Source organism: Hyperolius riggenbachi, chromosome 12 (assembly GCF_040937935.1).
Source record: "Hyperolius riggenbachi isolate aHypRig1 chromosome 12, aHypRig1.pri, whole genome shotgun sequence".
Classification (NCBI taxonomy): Eukaryota; Metazoa; Chordata; class Amphibia; order Anura; family Hyperoliidae; genus Hyperolius; species Hyperolius riggenbachi.
This window is the reverse complement of record NC_090657.1, coordinates 179,932,688-179,957,271: the sequence shown is the minus strand read 5'-3', so window position 1 is coordinate 179,957,271 and position 24,584 is coordinate 179,932,688. Positions and strand designations below refer to the sequence as shown.

General features: G+C 45.0%; 1 protein-coding gene across 7 annotated transcripts in view; it reads right to left on the bottom strand.

Annotated features, from left to right (window-relative positions):
- Positions 1 to 1,418: 1,418 nt before the first annotated feature.
- The window catches only part of CSNK2A1 (casein kinase 2 alpha 1), a 242,837-nt gene continuing 219,671 nt past the window's right edge, over positions 1,419 to 24,584 (bottom strand). For 6 of the 7 annotated variants that reach the window (XM_068262805.1, XM_068262806.1, XM_068262809.1 and 3 more), the window contains 8 exons: positions 22,430 to 22,489; positions 19,370 to 19,453; positions 19,173 to 19,283; positions 18,930 to 19,031; positions 15,235 to 15,335; positions 11,644 to 11,792; positions 11,439 to 11,564; positions 1,419 to 3,072 (listed from right to left, as the gene is read on the bottom strand). In XM_068262805.1, coding sequence (XP_068118906.1) covers positions 2,957 to 3,072; positions 11,439 to 11,564; positions 11,644 to 11,792; positions 15,235 to 15,335; positions 18,930 to 19,031; positions 19,173 to 19,283; positions 19,370 to 19,453; positions 22,430 to 22,489 — 849 coding nt within the window. In that variant the 3' untranslated portion in view covers positions 1,419 to 2,956. The remainder of the gene's footprint in view (positions 3,073 to 11,438; positions 11,565 to 11,643; positions 11,793 to 15,234; positions 15,336 to 18,929; positions 19,032 to 19,172; positions 19,284 to 19,369; positions 19,454 to 22,429; positions 22,490 to 24,584) is intronic. The other variant, XM_068262810.1, reaches the window with a different exon arrangement.

Here is a 24,584-nt window from a genome sequence, read left to right as displayed (position 1 = left end):
TGACTGGCCAATTTTACCATCTCCTTGTAGTAAAAACAGAAAATTGCCATCTTAAAACAGAAGGTATTTGGGATTATCAGGTTGGAGTGAGCATGTCTCCCACAATGCATCACTGCTGAATATGCAAATTGTCCCTTTGTTGCCTCTTAAAGCTAAAGCTCAAGAAGCACAAGAATGCAATGTGTTAGCTTGTGAATTGTAACAAAGGGATAATTTGCATGTTCAGCAGTGATGCATTGTGGGACATCATATACTCACTCCAACCTGAATAATCACAAATAGCTTTCTGTTTAGCATAGCATTTCAGTGAGAGGTCTTTTTGGTCCTTAATTACTTTTGCCGATACTATAGCTGGAGGGGGATCAGGGAGACCCATGTGAGGGAGGGAGGGAGGGCCTGCGCCCTGATCCGTTTATGAAGTATGTGCCGCTATTCTTAACATTGGTATCCGTGGCTCAGGTTTTGCTCCGTGCCAAAAAAGGGAGCCACGCATATACTTTTTTAAAACAAATGTGGACCGAGCCTTACTCTCGTATGAAGGTTTAACAACACAATCTGTTCATAGTAGAGGCTGCAGCTCTTGAGCGCTTTGAGTCCGGCAGTAGAAAAGCGCTATACAAATGTTAGTATTACAATATTAATATGCAGAGACCAGTAGCAGGAAGGAAGCATTGGCCTTACTTGCATTTCATGGCTGCCATGCACAGCTGAAGAGGAGCTCGTCACCCAGATGTACTCTTAAGCCTGGTACATACATCCAATTTTGATTGGCCAATCGCTGACCAATTTTACCACTTCTATGTACTATGAGGGCCAAAAGATAGGGAATATTAATGAACATATTGTGTGAGTAAAGACTTCATACTATAGGGAAGTGGTATGATTCTGATGATGGCCAATCAAAATTGGATAAGTATAAGCACCCGCTTTATTAGAATGAGGCGAGGGACACATAGGCTACTAGGGGCTAGTGGGAGCCCCAGGTAAGCAAATTGTTTTTTTTTTTTTTTTATAAGCCCCACATCTTTTAAGTATGATGTACACACATCAAATTACAATTGGCCAATTTCCCCACCTCTTAGTGTGGGCCTACCTACACAATCTGTTTGCAGTAATAAATATCAGTTTTCCCTCACACTATATGGATGTGGTAAAATTGGGTAATAGGTTGATCAAAATTGGGTGTGTATACCAGGCTGTAGGCTGCATACACACATCCAATTTTAACATCTCCATGTAGCAGGAGCCCCTACCTGCACAATCCGTTCACCGTAATCAAAATCTGAAATGGTAAAATTGGCCAATAAAAATTGGATGTTTGTACGCACCCTTGTAATGCCTGCACATCACCCCCGTTGTCCCATCCCCCAAATATCATACAGTAACCCAATAAAGTGGAAGAGCCAGCGGACAGAATCTAACCTTGATAAATAAAACCATGTTTATTTACACCAAATAGTTCCAACATTAGATCTGTCACATGTGAAGGAAAAAGCATCATCTGTCACTTGGGCCGCTCCTTGCTGGACAACAGGGATACAGGTGCAGGGACTGGAACGCGTATCCTGCTGCGGGAACTAGCGTGAAAAATAGTGGGGGTGATGGGGTAGGGGTTGAAGGTATTCCAATGAGACTGGTCCCCACGCTGGACAGGAAGGGGAGGGAGTGGGTTGGATTTGGAAAACAAGTGTCAGTTTGACTGCTCCATGTGGTGAGATTAAGTATGGCAACAGACAGAACAGGGTGCCACTCAGACATGAGAGGGGTTGGCTTCATGGGACAACCCACTCATTCATATGAAGGGGGGGTTCATTACTCTGGGAGCCCTTTGTGATAGAACCCCCTGGGGGCTGCAGGGAGAACAAACCAAGGATGAAAAATATACACACACGTGTGTGTATATATATTTTTTATCTCCACCTCCCCCCCCCCCCCCCCCCAAAAAAAATGGTATTGTAAACCGATCTAAAAACATTCTTTCTTCCGTCAGACAGCTTTCTCTTTGGAAAGAGCGCAGGATTGACTAGCGAGCAACAGACCGCTTACCTCCCAACATGCACTGCGGGTTAGGCGGGCGTAAGAAGACCCGTTACTGGCTGGCCTTTGCTGGGCAGCAGCTTGGGATAAGCCAGCACATTGTGCAGCCTATTTCTGCGGCTCTCTGTTACGGCTGCAGACGTGAACGAGGAATGAAAACTAGAGGAATGCAAACTAGTACGCCATAGACAGATGAGGCCTACATCACCAACAAGATGACTGCCTCAGCGGTGTATGGGGGGGCAGGCTGAGACATTTAGTGTACGAATGTAGGCATCGGAAAAAAAAAGTGCAACACCTAACAGGAGGAAGGCTGGGACTGCCTGATCTCAAAAATAAAAAGTTAACTGGAGAAAGGACCTAAAGAAGACTCCAGCCCTGAGCATCCACACAGCGCAATTCAGCCAAGGTGAGTATGTCAATGGCAAATCCATTCATCGCCACTTCCTATCCAGGTGGGGACAGAAACAAATCAGGTGGGGTGGGGAGATTTAACGGTAGAACATGAGTGTAAAAATAATGTCTGGGAAACATCCAGGGTACAATGAGAGGGCCAAGTCCAGGAGCACCGCCCAGAGACATTAGAAGCACCTGTAAATCAAGTGCCTTAACAAAAAAGTGTAAAAAAAAAAAAAAAAAAAAAACAAACAAAAGGAAAAAAAAATTTCAGCCTATAATATTTTTTTCTTTTATATATATATATAATGACAGAACTACTATAGATCCACAAGCAACTGCTCAGACACGGCGCGTCCAGGGGGGCTCTTGCTTGCTCTTTGGGCAGCCCCCTCCCTCCACTGAAAGGTGGGATATTTGTCAGACAAGAGGGGCCGAGAGTCGGGGAGGATTTCGGTTTCAATTTTTTTTGTCTTCCAGATCTGCTCGCCCTCTAGTGACCAGGCGCCAGGACAAAAAATCCCTACTGAGGGGCTCCGGCAGTGGCTGCGACAGGGGTCCCCAGGGTGTTGGTTGCAGAGATGACGGGCGATCCAGCTAGAGATCCCAGAGCTGAGGGAGTTGGCACCGTGGAAATCCCTGAAAGAACAAAACACATTAGAAGGACACAGAAGACTGTCCAAGACACCATACTGCAAACATAGCACAGATGGCCAATGTGGTGCAAATGGTATGAAGCTTCATATTGGGCCAATCAAATGTGCTTCCTTCTGATTGCCCCAATTCCAAGCTGCATACAGTTTGCATTGACTGACAACCAGCGCAAAAATTGTAAGATTTAAAACACATAAATGTACCTTTACTTTTTTTTTTTACTATAAATAACTTTTTACCCTAGGTTAATGTCATAGTAGGCAGTGAAAATGACAGGTTTTAGACTAAACCATCTCCCCCCAGAGATACAAGTTGTTGTTTTAAAAAAACATTTACAAAAGCACTTACAGAACAGTTGCTCAGTCCAACGGCCAAAATAGTGTGCTGAGAAGCAGGCTGACAACTTGTATATACCTCTGTATATAGATCCTGTGCACAGACTGCTTTTGTTAAAAATAAAGAGGAATATCGAGAACTCCCCCACCATGAGGAAGGACATGGACAAGTCCTGTTCAATTTTTTTACTGTAAAGCCTCTATCCGGTGATCAGCTGAAGGCAGTAAATTCCCCGCCTGTCAGCTGCACTCTGTAGCGGAGCTTGACAGGCACCAGCCCCCCCCCCCCCCCCCCCCCAACGGGAGTCAGATTTTCCTAATCAAGGGAATACATTACAGCAATTTTTTTTTCACACAAATGCATACAAAAGCGCATACCTCTGCATCTCCTTTGTGATACATTATGTGCTTTTTATATGCATTTTTTAATATAATGAACAAGTTGTGCTTTTTCAAAAACAATGTAAAACGCACATATGTGCGTTTTTACATGCGGCCCATAGACTCATTAGCTGCGGAAAAAAAATGTCTGCAATGTTAGCATTTCTGCCTATTGTATTCCTAGCTTATGGGTTTCAGCAGATGCATCTAATTGCTGCAGGGAACATGCAGTGGGGAGCAGAGCAGGCCAGCATTCTGCAGAGGTAAAAAAAAAATAAAAAAATTACAACCCACAATGGTTATAAGATACATCGGAGATGCTGAAAAAAGTGATCTACTTACCTGGGGCTTCTTCCACTGCTTCGGTGTGCCCTCAGGTTGGGATCTTCTGCACTTGCGCGCTCATGTGGTCTGGAGCACTCCAGGCCACATGAGCCCGATAGTGAGCGGTGCAGCCACACACAAAAGATGCTGACCAGGTTAGGTTGGCAGCGTCTATGGAGCTGATCCCACACACCGGAGCTGCAGCAAGGGAAAGAACGGCTGCCAGAAGCCCCAGGTAAGTAGATCTCGTTTTGTTTATCATCTTGGATGTATCTTTTATGGCATTTGTGTGGCGAAGTACATTACACTAAAACACACCTACCCATATCATATGGTGATGGGTGGAGTTCTTTAGATACTACTTTATGTAGAGGGAAGGCTCTGGATCCCATATAGAGTTTCTCTGGCCCTCTCTCCGTCTTGTCATATCACCAGTGGGACAGCTGTGAAAGGACAAGTCTTTCTGACTCCTCAGAAGAAAGGCAGCTTTGGAATGGCATCTCTGATTGCTTCAGAAGACGGGTCAATCTATACTGCGCATTCACAAGCACAGGCAGCATGTGCAGTATGGATCAGCTCATCTTCAGAAGTACTTGTGCATGCGAATACTTCCAAAGGCCATCTGAGGAGGGCCAAAGACATTCAACCTGCTGGTCGAATAATTTCAATGGGTGGAAAGCAGGGGAACAAGCGCATAGAGTAAGATTTCCCTCTTCATAGGCAAGTTTCTATTTTTTTTTTTCAGACTTACTTTAAAGAGAACCAGAGGTGTTTAAAAAAAAAAAAAAAATCTTAATAGGACAGAGGCACGTTTTGTGCACAATGACATGCCTCTGTGTCCTCCTATTGCCGCCGTTAGTCCACCCAGGCTCTGCTGCCCCCCATGACAAATAGCGCCAGGCTAGCGACAATCTGCTTGCCGCTAGCCTATTTACCTGCAGCCTACCAATCAGCTTCTCCTGCCTCGCCTGTCCCCTCGCTGCCCGCCTCCGTTAGCTTCCTGCAACCAGAAGCTAAGCCGCGACCCAAGAAGGCAATAGGAGGCCTCGCTGTGCTGCTTATCTGCCTCATTAGCCATACACCCTGAACAAGCATGCAGCAGATCAGGTGTTTTTGACTGAAGTCTGACTGGACTAGCTACATGCTTGTTTCAGGAGTGTGATTCAGATATGACTACAGTTAACCACTTCAGTCCCAGCAGTCTTTGGTCCCTTAAAGGAGTTATCAGGCGCAAAAAAAAAAAAGTTTCACTGACCTGGGGCTTCTACCAGCCCCATGCAGCCATCCTGTGCCCTCGTTGTCACTCACTGCTGCTCCAGTCCCCCGCCGCCAGCTAATTTAGTTTTTCATTGCATTGCGTACATTTTTACGCATTCCCGCTGATGCAGGATCATCAACACATACATTTTTACGCATTGAACCACCAATGCGTAAACATGTATGTGTTGATGTTCCTGCATCAGCAGGAATGCGTAGAAATGTACACAATGCGCCCCGCCGACCCCGAGGTCGGCAAAAACGAAACTAGCTGACGGCGGGGGACTGTAGCAGCAGTGAGTGACTACGAGGGCACAGGATGGCTGCATTGGGGCTGGTAGAAGCCCCAGGTAGGTGAAACTTTTTTTTTTTTTTTTTTTGCCTGATAACTCCTTTAAAGGGAAGATCCGCAGTAAAATTAAAAAAAAATCCACTTACCTGGGGCTTCCTCCAGCCTGTGGCAGGCAGGACGTGCCCTCGGCGCCGCTCCGCAGGCTCCCAGTGGCGCACCCGACCTGGCCAGCTGGAGGGCGCGCGCTGACGTCAGCGACCCCCCCCCCCCCCCGTGAGGCGCATTTTGGAGTGCAGAAGAGCCCGACCTGGCAGCCGGCCTCGCCAGGTTGGCCACCGAAGAACGCCGGGAGCTTGCGGAGCCGAGGGCGCGTCCTGCCTGCCACGGGCTGGAGGAAGCCCCAGGTAAGTGGATTTGGATTTTTTTTAACTGCGTGAACCTTCCAGAGATTGCTGGTACAAACAAATGGTGCCTACCAGAGTAATGCCGCTACCAGCAATCACACTACTACACTACTGACACTGCAGCTTACTCACTCGCTGCCATTGCTATGACAGCAGAGGCTTGTGGTTCTCCAATCTCATTATCTCACATTGATCACATGGTCTGGAGTCCATGAAATCAGCTCCTGACCAGCTCACAGAACTCTGCTGCCATACCAACAGCAAGACGAGTGGGCTGCAGAGGCGCACTATTGGCGGGGAAGTTTAAACCTACGAAACACAAAAGGGAAAATATAGGGAGCCTGAATTAATGCAATTTATCAAAATTTAATCACTTATTTAAATGCCATAAGAACACCACGAGTTTAAAAACAATTAAAAATCTCATTCATACAGCAAAACTACACCAGGCCGGCCAGGTTATTTCAAGAAGACTTCAGGTGCACCTATGTATCTAATGTTACCGGTATATTGCAGTAAAGGTCTTCAGGCCCCTTTAAATCCTGCGCAGTTGCTGTATATAGTCATCCCAAAGGCATATCTTCAATCCACCCTTATATTTATAGTGCCTCTATATAGTCACTCCATTATGGAACACCCCCATTACATGTAGCGTGGGCTACACCACCCTATCACGCCAGGCTTCCACCACAGCAGGTTAAACAAATAACATCCAGCAAATAAGGACTTGTGAACTGGCTTGCTTTAGCAATATCGTTTCATCAGCTCCACAACTTGTCTAGATACATCCACATATGGCTGGTACTCACGCGCCCTGACTGGTCAGCAGGGGCTGTCAGTCTTTTACATTGGCTCCGTCCAGGTCACTGGGCTACTGGGAGACCAAGACATCTCTTTGAAGATTAACCGCACAAGTCACTTCCATCCGGAACGAAGCCGGCAAGGGATGAGGGGCGGAGGCTCAGGGTGGATCGATGCCGCCGGAGACTCCGGCGGGATGACGTCACTGGACACGTGACGCGTTTCGCCAATAGGCTTCTTCAGACGTGTGCGCATGTGCCTGGGCATAGGGTCTTCTTATGTGCGACCATTACTACGCCCACCACATACGTAATTCCGTAAGTGTTACCATGGAGATTTCGTAACTGAGCAGACTCCATCTAATGGTCATTATTGAGAAGGCAGCCAGAATTATTTTTACAAAAATACTTTTAGGTTCATGTCACTATTGAGCCCATATGGTTGCATAGAGTTGCATTGATAAATCCAAAAGGACTCTTTCCTCAACAACTGCTGGTCAAAGTCCCCCCTTCTGGGACTTATGTTTAATTTATAAATTCCTTTTGCCTTCAAACATCTAGGATTGGAATTATGGACCATTTTAAAATGCATAGCAACCGGACTTTTTTCATAGCTGTTTTTAATATTGTTGACATGCTCCTGTATACGATCTCTCAGAGGTCTATATGTTTTCCCAATATAGACCTTATTGCAACTACACCTCAGCTGGTAAACAACCTTTTCCGTGTTACAATCAATATAATCATTAATCCTATAATTAACAGAGCCATCATAATTTGGAAAAGAATCTCCTTTTTCCATATATGGACACATAGAGCAATCACAGCAACGAAACATTCCCTTTTTATTTCTTTTGACCATACCAGGTCTATCTTTTGGTTTAAATTCGCTGCTCACGAGCACGTCTGACAGGTTTCTGCCCCTCCTTGCTGCCATATGGGGGTAATCGCCCACCAAACTTTTAATAATCGGGTCCCTACCTAGCAAATGCCAATGTCTGCCAAGTATGTCCCTTATTTCATTGTAATGAGATCCATAGGTGGTCACGACTCTGACCGATCCAGGATCATTTCCTTTTAAATTGTCATCTGATCTGTTTACCAACAGATCAGTTCTTCTTTTTGATAATGCCTTATAATAGGCTTTATTGATTATATGTCTAGGATAGCCTCTGGCTAAGAGCCTCATCTTGAGGTCCTCAGCTTCCATTTTGAAATCCTCAATTTGGCTGCAGTTGCGTCGTAATCGCATGAACTGACCTATAGGTACAGCCCATTTCTGCGACGGCAAATGAGCACTTTTAGCTGACAGCAAGGTATTACCGGCAGTCTCCTTACGGTACGTGCCCGTGATCAGCACATCCCCCAACTTTTTGATTTTTAAATCTAAAAAGGAGATCTCAGTTTTACTGTAAGTGTACGTTAGAAATATGTCTCTATCATTTTTGTTCAATTCTCCGACAAACTCGTGCAATTGGGACTCAGTCCCCTTCCATACTACGAGTATGTCATCCACATATCTTAGCCATAGGGCGACGTGTTCCCGGTACCCACGCATGCCCCTGACCATGGTCTCCTCCCAGAAGCCCAGGTGTAGGCACGCGTAGGACGGGGAACACGCCGCTCCCATGGCCACGCCTTTTTTCTGTCGATACAACTCTCCTTTAAATTCAAAATAATTGTAATTCAAAATGAGCCTCATCATATCTAACACAAACTCAGAATGAGCCTGTTGATCATTATATTTCCTCTCCAAATAATAACTTAGAGCTTCCAAACCCTTCTGGTGGGGGATGGACGTGAAAAGAGCTTCCACGTCCAACCCCACCAAGAGGCAATCCTCCTCAACCTGTACCCCTTCAATCTCCGCCAAGACAGCTTTGGTATCCATCACAAAGGATGGCAATTTTTTCACAATATCTTTAATCTTTTGTTCTACAAACTGAGCGACCTTCTCAAGAGGACCATTGTTGCCCGAAACAATGGGACGGCCTGGGGGATTTTTAATATCCTTATGGGTTTTGGGCAATATATAAAAGGTGGGCGTAGTATAAATCTCAATTTTCAAAAACTTCATCTCCCTTTCCAAAAGAATTCCATCCAAATAACCCCATATAATTTTGTCATTGATCTTTTCTACCAATTCCTTAAAGGGGTTATTGCGTACTCTTTCATATGTGTTCTTGTCACTCAACAGACGTTTTACCTCCTTCTCATACATTTCCTTCCCCATAACCACTACGTTACCCCCCTTATCACTCTTTTTAATCTCAATGTCTTTATTATTCTGCAATTCCTCTAAAGCCTTCCTTTCCACTACACTTAAATTGTCCGGTCCACCTTTTTTCTTCCAATTTATCGACTTCAAATCCTCAGCCACTAAATCCATAAACATGGATGTGTATTTATTACTGCTCAACGCGGGCATAAAGGTAGATTTTGGGCGTAAATTCGTATGCAGTACGGGCGGAATTTCACCGTGTTCTACCTCATAGAGAAGATCGCTCAAATTCAAATTATCAATCTCATCCAATTCTTCACCTGTATCGCCAGCTGGCGGAGTTGAAGTGTACATCCTCTTCAAAAGGACACGTCTCAAAAATAATTTTATGTCTTTATATGTCTCAAATTCACAACCTGTTTGTTTTGGGCAGAAAGATAGGCCTTGTTGCAAAACTGATACCTGGGGTTCACTAAGGGGTATATCAGTTAAATTAATAACATCGAGTTTAGCATTCTCTAATAGGAGCAACCGCCCCACCTCCCCTGCTGTCCCCGGGTTTGCATGCCTTCTCTTCTTACCACGTTTTCCTCTCCTTCTGTATTTATGTCTAAAAAATCATCCTCATCACCATTTTGTGCTCCATTTTTATTTTGACCATTTTTCTTTTTTGGCTTTCTTCTCCTATTATTTCTATTTCTGTTGATGTTTTTCCCTGTCTTTTTAAGAATGCCTGATTTACCAGAACCCTCACTTTCTTGTCCTGAGGATTCACCTGCTGATTCCTCTGAGGTGCCGCCCCAACCGACCCTCCTGCCCCTTCCTTTCCTTAGACCCTATGCCCAGGCACATGCGCACACGTCTGAAGAAGCCTATTGGCGAAACGCGTCACGTGTCCAGTGACGTCATCCCGCCGGAGTCTCCGGCGGCATCGATCCACCCTGAGCCTCCGCCCCTCATCCCTTGCCGGCTTCGTTCCGGATGGAAGTGACTTGTGCGGTTAATCTTCAAAGAGATGTCTTGGTCTCCCAGTAGCCCAGTGACCTGGACGGAGCCAATGTAAAAGACTGACAGCCCCTGCTGACCAGTCAGGGCGCGTGAGTACCAGCCATATGTGGATGTATCTAGACAAGTTGTGGAGCTGATGAAACGATATTGCTAAAGCAAGCCAGTTCACAAGTCCTTATTTGCTGGATGTTATTTGTTTAACCTGCTGTGGTGGAAGCCTGGCGTGATAGGGTGGTGTAGCCCACGCTACATGTAATGGGGGTGTTCCATAATGGAGTGACTATATAGAGGCACTATAAATATAAGGGTGGATTGAAGATATGCCTTTGGGATGACTATATACAGCAACTGCGCAGGATTTAAAGGGGCCTGAAGACCTTTACTGCAATATACCGGTAACATTAGATACATAGGTGCACCTGAAGTCTTCTTGAAATAACCTGGCCGGCCTGGTGTAGTTTTGCTGTATGAATGAGATTTTTAATTGTTTTTAAACTCGTGGTGTTCTTATGGCATTTAAATAAGTGATTAAATTTTGATAAATTGCATTAATTCAGGCTCCCTATATTTTCCCTTTTGTGTTTCATATGTATCGATAGGTGAGACAGAATTTGAATATTTCAGGTTGATACCCCGCAATATTGATTAAGTTTAAACCTACGCTCTGGCAGGGAAAACTGACCACAGTGCGTAGAATTCAACTAGCATCTTCCGCAAGCGGTTAAAGAGATCACTGGGATGCCAGGCAACTGATATGGTGTAAAAGGAAATAAATATGGCAGCCGCCATATGCCTCTCACTTCAGGAGTACTTTAAGCTTTAAAAAGTCATAAGTGGAAGGGCCTACAACTCTACACCATGTCACAAGGTATGTTTGGAATTTTTAGAATTATAAATACCCCTTTTCTGGACTAGGTTTATTGCTTTAAGGCGTACCAGAAGCGGGTGTGAAACTACGAATGTAAACATTTCTCCTCACAGCTATGCATGTCAGAGGTGACAGAGGCAGGGGGGTGCCATTCTGTCTACAGAACAAATTTTGCTGAAAAACAAAAGTAACTAAGGCAACATCTGTGAAATCCAGAGTTTGCACTTAAACCCCTTTCATAGAACATTGCTAATACTCAAACACAAAAAGGATCCCGTTTGAGCTGCAATAACCAGTTAGCAGCAGCTACAGGCATTATAAATGAACCCAGTTATGTGCTAGAAGGAGACATGATATCAATTACACATTATGTTATAAAAAAAAAAAAAAGTGCCGATTGGTAGAAAGTGCTGAAGGAACCATCACCAGAGGGAGCCAAACTACACCCGCCAAGGACTGACCTGACTTGTCACGGACACTGGACTTTGGCTGGGACTGACCTGACATCATACTGGCGCTACTGACTGGGGTGCTGCCGCTGGGCATGTTAGAGGAGCCCATCCGGGTCTGGTCCTTGACAATAGGGACTGCAACGGAAAAACAAGGAGTCAAGTTTCAGAAGTTCAGTAAGAGGAACCAAACTGGCGGGGTGGGCTTGATACTCACAGAAGTAAGGGTGGTCCATGGCTTCACGAGCAGTCAGTCGTGACTGGTGGTCATATCGCAGCAGCTTATCCAGGAAATCCAGAGCCTCTGGACTGACCAAGTGCTGGTTCTCACTGTGCACAAACCGCTCCCACCGCTTGCGGGAATGTCTGCCGGAAGAAGAGGTACAAGATGGTAACTGGGACCATTATAGCAGATCTATACCGAAAGTGGCCATTAGCATTTTTCAAGTGTGCCCCAAGTGAACCTCAGGTATGAAAAGATATACTTGCCTAAGGGGGGAGCCTCTGGATCCTAAAGGTCAAAATCTGGCCCACAAGTGGTTTTCCTACTCTGCATTATGTTTGGACCACTCTAGATCACAAGGTAAGCTATAATAGATGAAAACCTAGATCACCAGGGAACCCTTATGGGGGTCCCTAGACAAAAGGGAACTGTATGGGGGAGGAAGCCAATAGACACCAAGAAACAATTGGGGAGGGGGCCACTAGACATTGAATTTGGCCCACAATTTAACCACTTTCCGACCGCCCACTGCACAGAGGCGGCCGGCAAGTGGATCCCGCAAGGACCGCCGCATGCACAGAGGCGGCGGTTCTTGTTGGGGCATGGGCGGCGTGATCGCGTCATTCGTGACGCGATCGGCCACCGGCGATTGGCTCCACCCCCCTCGCGCTGTAACCCGCCAGCCGTTCGGAAGCGCCGGCGGGTTACTAGCACCCAGATCGCCGCATACAAAGTGTATAATACACTTTGTAATGTATACAAAAGTGTATTATACAGGCTGCCTCCTGCCCTGGTGGTCCCAGTGTCCGAGGGACCACCAGGGCAGGCTGCAGCCACCCTAGTCTGCACCCAAGCACACTGATTTCCCCCCCCCCCCCCCCTGCATCGCCCACAGCACCCCTCAGACCCCCCCGCCCACCCCCCAGACCACTGTTTGCACCCAATCACCCCCCTAATCACCCATCAATCACTCCCTGTCACTTTCTGTCAACGCTATTTTTTTTTTTAAAGCCCTAAACTGCCCCCTGCTCCCTCCTGATCACCCCCCACACCTCAGATTCTCCCCAGACCTCCCCCCCCCCGTGTACTGTATGCATCTATCCCCCTGATCACCTGTCAATCACCCATCACCCCCTGTCACTGCCACCCATCAATCAGCCCCTAACCTGCCCCTTGCGGGCAATCTGATCACCCACCCACACCAATAGATCGCCTGCAGATCCGACGCCAAGTGCAGTGTTTACATCTGTTCTCTACCCTAAACACCCACTAATTACCCATCAATCACCCCCTGTCACTACTACCTATCAGATTAGACCCCTATCTGCCCCTAGGGCACTCAATCACCCGTCCACACCCTCAGAACGCCCTCAGACCCCAGCCCTGATCACCTCGCCAGTGCATTGCTTGCATCTATTCCCCCCTCTAATCACACCTTAAGACACCCATCACTCACCTCCTGTCACCCCCTAGCACACCTACCCATCAGATCAGGCCCTAATTTGCCCCGTGTGGGCTCCTGATCACTCGGCCAAACCCTCAGACCCCCTTCCGATCACCTTCCCAGTGCATTGATTGCATCTATTTTCCCCTCTAACCACCCCCTGAGACACCCATCAATCACCTCCTGTCACCCCCCTAGCACTCCTATCCATCAGATCAGGCCCAATACAACCTGTCATCTAAAAGGCCACCCTACTTCTGACCGGTTCCACAAAATTCGCACCCTCAGACCACCTGTCATCAAAATTTGCAGATGCTCATACCCCTGAACAATCATTTTGAGACATTTGGTTTCCAGACTACTCATGGTTTTGGGCCCGTAAAATGCCAGGGCGGTATAGGAACCCCACAAGTGACCCCATTTTAGAAAAAAAGACACCCCAAGGTATTCTGTTAGGTGTATGACAAGTTCATAGAAGATTTTATTTTTTGTCACAAGTTAGCGGAAATTGATTTTTATTGTTTTTTTTTTTTTCACAAAGTGAAATAGAAGATTTTATTTTTTGTCACAAATTAGCGGAAAATGACACTGAAAAAAAACCAATTAAAATCAATTTCCGCTAACTTGCGACAAAAAAATAAAATCTTCTATGAACTCGCCATACTCGTAACGGAATACCTTGGGGTGTCTTCTTTCTAAAATGGGGTCATTAGTGGGGTTCCTATACTGCCCTGGCATTTTAGGGGCCCTAAACCGTGAGGAGTAGTCTTGAAACAAAAATGACCTGTGAAATCCTAAAGGTACTCATTGGACTTTGGGCCCCTTAGCGCAATTAGGGTGCAAAAAAGTGCCACACGTGGTATCGCCGTACTCAGGAGAAGTAGTATAATGTGTTTCGGGGTGTATTTTTACACATACCCATGCTGAGTGGGAGAAATATCTCTGTAAATGGACAATTGTGTGTAAAAAAAAAAAATCAAACAGTTGTCATTTACAGAGATATTTCTCCCACCCAGCATGGGTATGTGTAAAAATACACCCCAAAACACATTATACTACTTCTGAGTACGGCAATACCACGTGTGGCACTTTTTTGCAGCCTAACTGCGCTAAGGGGCCCAAAGTCCAATGAGCACCTTTAGGCTTTACAGGGGTGCTTACAATTTAGCACCCCCCAAAATGTCAGGACAGTAAACACCCCACAAATGACCCCATTTTGGAAAGTAGACACCTCAAGGTATTCAGAGAGGAGCATGGTGAGTCCGTGGCAGATTTCATTTTTTTTTGTCGCAAGTTAGAAGAAATGGAAACTTTTTTTTTTTGTCACAAAGTGTCATTTTCCGCTTACTTGTGACAAAAAAATAATATCTTCTATGAACTCACTATGCCTCTCAGTGAATACTTTGGGATGTCTTCTATCCAAAATTTGGTCATTTGGGGGGTATTTATACTATCCTGGAATTCTAGCCCCTCATGAAACATGTCAGGTGGTCAGAAAAGTCAGAGATGCTGGAAAATGGGAAAATTCACTTTTTGCACCATAGTTTGTAAACGCTATAACTTTTACCCAAACCAATAAATATAGGCTGAATGTTTTTTTTTTTTTTTTTTAAATCAAAAACATGTTTGGCCACATTTTTCGCGCTGCATGTATACAGAAATTTTACTTTATTTGAAAAATGTCAGCACAGAAAGTTAAAAAAGTCATTTTTTTGACAAAATTCATGTCTTTTTTGATGAATATAATAAAAAGTAAAAATCGCAGCAGCAATTAAATAGCAATAAAAGAAAGCTTTATTAGTGACAAGAAAAGGAGCCAAAATTCATTTAGGTGGTAGGTTGTATGAGCAAGCAATAAACCGTGAAAGCTGCAGTGGTCTGAATGGAAAAAAAGTGCATGGTCCTTAAGGGGGGGTAAAGCCCACGGTCCTCAAATGGTTAAACCCTGGGTTCAATTTCAGCCCACTTTGTATTTGAGCTTGACACCCCCTACTATAGTGTTCCAGTCAAGTCATCTGTTTTCCCTCCCTACCCCTCCCACTGTTTCGCACCACACAAAGAACACACAGAACCCGGATCTTCCCCAAGGGACCAAATCTTGATCCCAATGGTCAACAGTAATTACGTATATGATTGCTTACCTGCCCAAAATATCATTGAAGCGTGGATCCAGTTCAATATTGTACTTATCAATGTAGTCATACAGATCTTCGGTTCCCAAAACTTTGGCTATTCTCACCAACTAAGAGAGAAAAGATTGTTAGACTGAAGGCAATCACCATGCTATTCCTGCAGACATCATGGGCTAGGTTCACCATTAGTAACACAAACAAACAAACACAGAACATTTATATTGCGCTTTTCTCCTGGCGGACTCAAAGCGCCAGAGCTGCAGCCACTAGGACGCGCTCTATAGGCAGTAGCAGTGTTAGGGAGTCTTGCCCAAGGCCTCCTACTGAATAGGTGCTGGCTTACTGAACAGGCAGAGCCCAGATTCGAACCCAGGTCTCCTGTGTCAGAGGCAGAGCCCTTAACCATTACACTATCCAGCCACTCCACGCTGCAACAGCACGAGTCAGGCCTCATTTCTACCTAATCCGCTTTTTATCAGCACATCAATGTTACAGATTGATACAGGATGCTGAAAAGCGGACAGAAGCGAACGAGGCCTTACCTTTTCTTCCGCGCACTAATTAGCGTGACTTAATGATCCCTTGAGGCACACTAGTGGCAGCGTAGCATGCATTACCTACCGTGTTTTCCCGAAAATAAGACATTGTCATTTTTTTCTTCAAAAGAAGTGCTAGGGCTTATTTTCAGGGAGGTCTTATATTTTGTAAGGATAGCAAAAACCCCCTTGTGTATAGCCAGATTCCCCTAGTCTATGGCCAGAACCCCCTTTAGCCAGGCCAGACCCACCTAATGTACAGCCAGACTCCCACCCCTCGTGTATATCCAGATCCCCCCCTTGTTTATTGACAGACCCCTAATGTATTGCTAAATCCCCCTTGTTTATGGCCAGATAAACCCCTTAAGAGCCAGGTAACCCCCCTCCCTGCATAGCTAGATTCCACTTGTGCATAAGTCGTTCCCCCCCACCGCTTCCCCCCGGCTGCTTTACCTCGTGCAGGCCCCCTCCTTCAGAAAGTCGCATCCCAGTGCTCATAGACAGACCCCCTGCAGCGTAATGCAAACTGAAGATCAGCGGTGAAGTCAGCTAGCGCTTCATTGTAACAGTACTTCCATATGCAGGAAGTACACAGAGATGCCACTTCCCGTATACAGAGGCGCCGTTACAGTGAATCTGTAGCTGCCATCACCGCAGATCCCAGCTGATCTGCGGTTTGAATAATTGCCGCTGGGGGTCTGACTATGAGCAGGGGGATGCAACTTTCTTAAAGCGGGGTTGGCAGGAGGTAATGCGGCGCCATAAGGGGGGGCTTGGGGTGCGGGTCGGGACTGCCGCTGCCACTAGGGCTTATTTTCAGGGAGGACTTATATTTCGGGCACGCTGCTTGATATCTGCTAGGGCTTACTTTAAGGGTAGGTTTTACTTTCGGGGAAACACGGTAGTAACGGCAGAGACTTTCAATAGCCGCATGGTAGTGACGCATCACTACCCCCGATACTGCACTATCACGGCCGCTACCAAGTTAAGAGGGACATCAGGAAAAAGTGGCTTCCAGGAGTGGTGGCCGTTTTTTTAGCAAATCACAAACAACCTTAAAAAGCTCAATTTGATACAAATTTTTTTTTTAAATGTACAGACGTCACAGCAGTCAGATCTAGGGATCACAGTTATAGCTAAATGTATTTAATGCATTCAGCGTTAACAGCGTGACTCTCCCAGCTGTTCCACGGAGTGATGCGTGCTTAGATGTCGCTGCACACATGTACAGTAGACTTAAAGAGGAACTGTAACCAAGGATTGAACTTCATCCCAATCAGTAGCAGATACCCCCTTTCCCATAAGAGATATTTATCTTTTCTCAAACGGATCATCGGGGGCTCTGTATGGCGGATATTGTGGTGAAACCCCTCCCACAGTGTGATGTCAGGACCGTAGTCCTGACATCGCACTGTGGGAGCCTTGTAGCATTGTGGGAAATTACAGCTGTCTCCGACTGCCAAAAAAATGCAAGCAGTATCTTCTTCCACTGACATCACCTGCCAGCAGTAAAAATGTCACACTATGTGATAAATGTCAGAATGTAAATCAGGGAGAGGAAAGATTTTACATTCGGCAAATACTGACAATCAAAGTTAGGGGGTCGGCTTATACTCGGGTTGGCTTATACACGAGTATATACGGTAATCAGTGTCTCAACAGAGATGATTAACTATCTTGGTGGATTTCCACAAAACATGCACGGTTAGTGGGCCTTGAGGACAGTGTTGGGGAGCACTGTCCTACAGCATACATTGCCTTCATAAAGAGACCCTACACAGTTCGGAAACGCTGCCTTAAAATTTTAGATGGAACAATAAAAAGTCATAGGATGTGCCAACTTCTGCAAACATATGTTCTATAGGGGCGTCACGTCATCCCTTTTTTCTCCTCCTACAGCACTGCAAATATACCATAAGGTTTGATCCCATAGTGAGTGTGAGACAATCTAATTCATGAAGACCTTTTAATTTGTGACTAAGAGCGCTACTCAGTTCCATGCGGCTTCCTGAAAACCATGTACATGAGTTCAGTGGGTTGACTGGTAAACAAAAAATGGCTACAAAATTGGCTTACTCTCCTGTCATTTCTCTCCACATTGAATTAGGAAATCCAGGATCTTCAGCTAAGTGTAGAGGGAGTAGTGTTGATCACCAACTTTTCAACATACCACTTTATACTACACATCAGGGTACAGATGACCCAGTCACCTGCACCAAGTACTGTCCCACTAATGGCCAGGGATAGTCAAAGCTAAGGCATCTTCAACAATCACAGGGCCATATGCAAGTACTCACAAAATGTTTATATGGCAGAAAATTAATTTACAACATAACAGATACTTTAAGGGCTGGAACCCACTAGAGTGATTTTTTGAGCGTTTGGGGAGCGCTTTCAATCGCTAGCGCTTTCCCTAAATGCTCTGCCAATGTCAATGTAACAAATTCCACAGTAGCGATTGCGATTAGCAAAATTGCAGGACATGCAGCATTTTGAAAGCGTTTGCGCTTCAATGTAATGTACTGAAGCACTGGCAAATCGCTCATGAATCGCTACACATAGCGATTTGAGTACGACTGCAAACTGTAAATAAAATTATGATACATTGAAAGGACCAATCAGAATTCAAATCACTAATTGCAAATCGCTACACAATCGCTGGCAAAAAGCTTACACTTTAAAATCGATCCCAAAAGCGCCAGAAAACGGTCATGAAAACGCTTACAAATCGCTTTATAAAAATGCTAGCGATTGTACTAGCGATTTGTAGTGGGTTCCAGGCATAAAGGAACTGTGAAGCAAGGAAAAAAATGTCCAAGTACGTCTGAAGAGGAGCGGATCTAATGCGCATGCACTAGTCCCGCCTCATGCAGAACAGATGTTTGTCTCAGAGCAGTCGGGGATGCAAGTGCTTCAGAGGAGTCCTGAAGGCGTCAATCTTCAATGGAGGACAACAGGGGAACGAGGAGACAGATAGAGGACCTGGAAGGCTCTATTAGATCCAAAGCCTTTCCACTAAATAGGTGAGTATCTAAGTCTTATTTTAGGTTGCATCAGAGTTGTTTTAAAGGAGCAGAAGTAATTCTGGTGTCTTGTGTTTCAGTGAATGAAATGAAGCCGCGACATTGGGAACAAATCCATTATGGGTTTACAGTAAGCTCATCTCACCTGATCATAGTTATCGTGTCCGTGGAAAAATGGCTCCTTTCTGAAGATCATGCTGGCTAGCATGCAGCCCAAGCTCCACATGTCTAAACTGTAATCATACATCTGTAACACACAAGGGTTACATTCATGAAAAAGCTCGAGAGAGAGTCTAGAGGACATCCAGCTGGAGGTCCAAGAATCACCACCACCGCTTCTCAGAGGACAAGTAACAGAAACCACCGAGGGCAAGTGAGAAAGGCTTACCTGATAATCCACAAGCAACTCTGGCCCTTTAAAGTATCTGGAGGCGACTCTCACATTGTATTCCTGACCCGGATGATAGAATTCTGCTAGACCCCAATCTATTAGCCGGAGCTGAGGAGAGAAGGAGAGGGAAAGATCTGGAAGATGCCTTCAGGGAGCTGAGAGGTTTGTGGTGGGACTCTGCAATCAAGACATACCTTTCTGTGCTCGTGATCAATCATAACATTATGTGGTTTCACGTCCCTATGCATGATACCCATACTGTGACAATAATCCAGGGCCTGCGAGGACAACATAAGTAGAACCATGACTTTCCATTAAGACACATGTTACAACTGTCTGATTGAATTTACAAGATAGAAGAATGAAAGTAGTAAAAGGAAGTGAATAAAGTCCTCAGTCAGAAGCAGCCCCTCGGTAGCCCTTATACTAACCTCTAAAGAGTTAAACGTGACCTCATCTGAGCAGGGACCGATCAATAACTCATCACCTGCTATTGGCTGATAAGAACCCGTAATATTACAAGCGCAGTCTTCACTGCGCATGCACTGGAAAATTCAATTTTCCAATGAACTATCCCCTTGTTCTGAAGAGACCATTGTTTAATGTACTTTTGAGAATATTTTCAGAATAATAGCTCCTGTTTATGTTGTTAGGACATGGCGGACAGGTGAGCGGTTAGGGAGGAACCCCTGTGAGAGGGATGCCTGCAAGGGGCAGTCCTGCTAGCGACGCAATCTTGCGATGGCATCCAACTGAAGCCTCCCACCTGAATGCCAATGGTTGCTAGATGTGGTATGGCAGGTAAAGGGTGTATGATAGTGCATCCTGATTGGCTGACGAGCACCTGCTGACCACTTAAATGTAGCTGGATGCATGTACTGCTGTGTTCTATTGCTTGTGTGTGTTGAATTTAGCATTCATTATGGAGGCAGTGTTGGTGGGTTTTCTGGATGTGAGAGGTCCAGAGCCTGGGTGTGAGAGGTCCAGGCCAACCTGCACTCCCCTCCAGGTATCGCATGTTGGCCTTGGGGCCCCCGGCCAGTGAGAGAGGTCCATGGCCCCTGGCCATAGTGCGAACCAATCGTGTGTTTTTAAACGTTTTCTTTCAGCTCTAGGACATGGCGGACAGGTGAGCGGTTAGGGAGGGACCCCTGTGGGAGGGATGCCTGCACGGGGCGGTCCTGCTAGCGACGCAATCTTGCGATGGCATCCAACTGATGCCTCCCACCTGAATGCTAATGGCTGCTAGATGTGGTATGGCAGGTAAAGGGTGTATGATAGTGCATCCTGATTGGCTGACGAGCACCTGCTGACCACTTAAAGGAGTACTATCGATTGAAACGACTTTTTTTTTTCATACTCTATATTAGTGTACACACACTAGTGCTAGGGGCACTTTATTTATTCACCCAGGTCTCTCTCTCACTATCCCTGCTTAAAAACTCGTTTCTCACACAGCTCATAGTAGTTTGGGTCACCCTGAGCTGCTTGGTTGCTCTGTCACACAGCTCACAAATGTATTTCACTGTGTCACTCACAGCATGCAGCAGACATGAGGAGAAATAGGCTGATCTGAGGTGGTAACAGGTAACTAAATGAGCTGGAATATTGCTGGAATATAACTAGCTATTGTGTTTACACTCAGACTGCTTGCCTGGCTGTCTGCTTGAGGTGATACACTCCAGGCTGCATCCACTTTACAAGCTGCTGAGAGGGGCAGATCACTGTTTACAATTAGCATTATTCGTATCTTTATCAGTCAAGAGAAGCAAAGATAATAAACACACATTGCTAGAATCTTTAACCCCTTACCACCATATCAACAAGATTCTTTCAGCAAGGTGATAATTAAACTATAAACTGAGGAGTTGATAGCAACTCCCCTGTGCAGAGATATGGTCTAGCCCTCTGGGAGCTCAGTATTAGATACATTTTGTATCCAACACTGACGCCAAAACTGACGGAGGATTTTACAGCTGAGAGGAACAGCTGTGTGAGGAATCAAATTGCTCCTAGTACTTGCCCTAATGTGTGCTACAACATACAGCATTTAAAAATAAATGCATACATTGATAGTATTCCTTTAAATGTAGCTGGATGCATGTACTGCTGTGTTCTATTGCTTGTGTGTGTTGTATGTTAGTCGACAGCTGGTCTGGCCTCTGCACTGGATATCTCTGATACAGCCTTGGGAGTTCCAGTACAATGTTCTACTGAAAATCAGAACTGTCTTTATCTCTAAGAGAAACTATCCTTAAAGGGAGATTCAGCACATCAAGTCTTAACTAAACTCAATTAAAGTAACTGAGGCCTACGAATTCAAGCATATAATACTTAAATTCTAATATGTCAGCTTTTCAAATAAGATTATTGTATCAGACTGTACAGTCTTAAGCCTCATCTACACGGGTAGATGAGGCTGTGATCCGGCGGCTCAATTAGCCGCCGGATCGCCTCTTCCATGTCCCCGCGCGTGCGCCACATTCGATTCCCCGCTCGTCCCCGCTTATCTTCCGCTCGATTCCCTGCCATTGTCCCCTCGCGGGGAGCGAGCAGAGAATCGGCAGAGGGAAGATCCGTATTGTCGGATCTTATCAATCGAGCCGCATCAGCGGCTCGATTGATAAGGAACATCGTGGCCGCATCTACGCGTGTAGATGCGGCTTAATACTGTATCTATTGCATATACATACCAATCTGCTGCAGTTTATGCCTTTGTTAAAGGACCACTAAAGCAAAAAAAAGTAAGCAGCTAAAATCTGACAGAACCAACAGGTTTAGACATCTCCTCATGGGGGATTTTCAGGGTTTTCTTTGTTTTCAGAAGCATTTCATAAATAGCAGATGCTAAGTGTCAAACTACTGAGATACCACCCAGCATCCCTACTCACTTGCACACTATTTTGTCAGTTACACTTGCCCCCTGCCATTCAGGAAATACTTTGGACAATAAAGAAAACCCAGAGAATCCTGCATGAGGAGAATGACTAGTCCAAAACCAGTTAGTTCTGTCAGATTGTAACGGCTTACTTTTTTTTTTTTTTTTTTTTGCTATAGTGACCCTTTGACAACATCATTGCAGCCTTTGCTGGCACGTTTCTCTATGTACTCTTTCAAAATCATATTGTCATTTTGCCTTATTTTCTGCATGGCTGTATAGTTGTTGCTTCCATGTTCTCCTTATAAAACTGTGTGCATGATAATACACAGGAAACAATTGCATCTGCAGCAAAGATTTAAAATACTGGACTTACCTTTAATATTTCATACATATAGAACCTAATGTCGTAATCTGTTAGAGTCTGATATAACTGCTGTGAAAACCAAGAAAGAGACAAAAACAAGTAGGTTAGTGCACTGCGAGAGTAAAGCCAATTTAAAGTAAAGCCGAAGCGAAGAAAAACAAAACAACGAATTGCATGTGTAGTACGGATAATGAATAGAACATTAGTAGCAAAGAATAAGTCTCAGATTTATAGCATAGTATCAATGGCACAGTTGCAGTTTTAGAATCCACACAGTCTTTTAAACTATAAAACAAAACAAAAAAAAAAAACTTTCCTGCAGTGAAACCTTTTCTCAAGCTGTATTCAGGCGGTCGAATAGTCCGGAGAAGCTCTTTTGCATGGATAACTGAAATGTAACACTTCCAGTATTGGAAAACAATATGAGACTATTTTATTTGCTACTAATGCTCTATTTCTTAGCTGTACTACACATACAATTCATTATCTCAGAAGTTTATTTTCACTTCAGGATTGCTTTAAAGAGTACCCGAGGCAGATCACATAATTACACACAAAGGCATGTTCTCTGCTAAGTGACTTGCCTCTGTGTCCTTCTGGTGCTGCCGCCAGTCCCCCCCCCCCCCCCCCAAATGAGCGACAATCTGAATGTCGCTAGCCTCCTGTTTACATTCAGCCATAAACCATCCTGCTCCCCTGCGCCTCCCCCCTCATTGCCTCCCCTGTATCACTCATCCCCCTCCTCCAATCGACCGCTAACCTGTGACACAGGAAGTACTTCCGAGTCGCGGCCATCTCTGATTCACCTGCCAGTGACTGGAGGCGGCAGAGGACAAATGGGGCCACAGAGAGCGGTGCAGAGGCATCTGGGAAGCGGCGTGGAGCAGGTAGTGATGCCACCTCAGGTTCTCTCTAAAGATTTCAGAAACATGCAGGATTCTCCATGTACACCTGCATTTCTTCCTAGTACAGAGAATGTAGTTCGCAGAACAATGGTTTCTACACTGAAAATAATGGTGACTGCTATATTTGCTCTTCCCATGCAGAACTGTGTCCCTACTTGCACTCTGCAGCAGTGAATGATGAGAGCCGCCATGCACACTCCGCTCACATTACACGCAGTCCTGTAATGTGCTGCTAGGGCAGGTCTATGCCGCAGATCAAATCTCAGCAAATCTCATGAGAATTACAGATCACAGGGGATCCTAAATAAAGCACAGCACATTGTGTGCACTGGTTTCCTGACACACTCACTTTGTGTAACAGCATGTCTATTGCACTACAGCATCCCGAATAGTCCTACATTCCCATTACTTTTATATCTTGATCCAAAAATAAACTTATGAGGTAACTATTTGTATTTGTAGTATCAATGGCTAATTAAATATTAGTAACAGACCAGAGTCTGGTTTTTATTTTCAGTTTAAGAGATGAGTTTTTAAACAGCAATGACAGTGATGTAAAATCTGCACCAATCTGCTGCAAAGCAAAGTAGTAATGACCTTTTAAACTCAAACTATCAGTATCTTTTCCCTAGCTAGGTGAAAGCATCTTGGCCTGTATTTACTTTTCAGTACATGGGGAAAATTTGACCGACTGCTTCATTTGCATAGATTACAGAGCTAGTCTTAAGATTTGCTGTGGAGGAAAACAAAGGGAATTCAGACTTTTTTTATAGGAATAATAATCAGGACTAGTACATATGTATTTATGTTTAGGTGTCTCATAATATCTATCATTTAAGGGAAACTTTCCCATCAGGAACTTAAAGAACAACTGAATTGAGAGGGATATGGAGGGTACCATATTTATTTTTCCAGAAACAACCATGCAGCTAATCTACTTAGATCTGACCATGTCAGAAACATCTGATATGCATGCTTGTTCAGGAGCTATGCAGAGGATCCACAAGACAGCCAGACAACTGGTCTGGCTTAAAAAAGGAAGTAAATATGGGAGCCTCCATATCTCTTTTGCTTCAGTTATCCTTTACCCAGTTCGGGACTGCAGAAGTAAGAATCTATGCCACACTTGCAGCTCTCAATCTCGGCTTTCATGTTACTTCTATCGGTAAGGAGCTAGTTTCATTAGTTCTTTACCAGGTGATCACGGATTACCAATCACAGTGATTACGAATAGCAAAATGTAAAAGGCACTGGTCCTT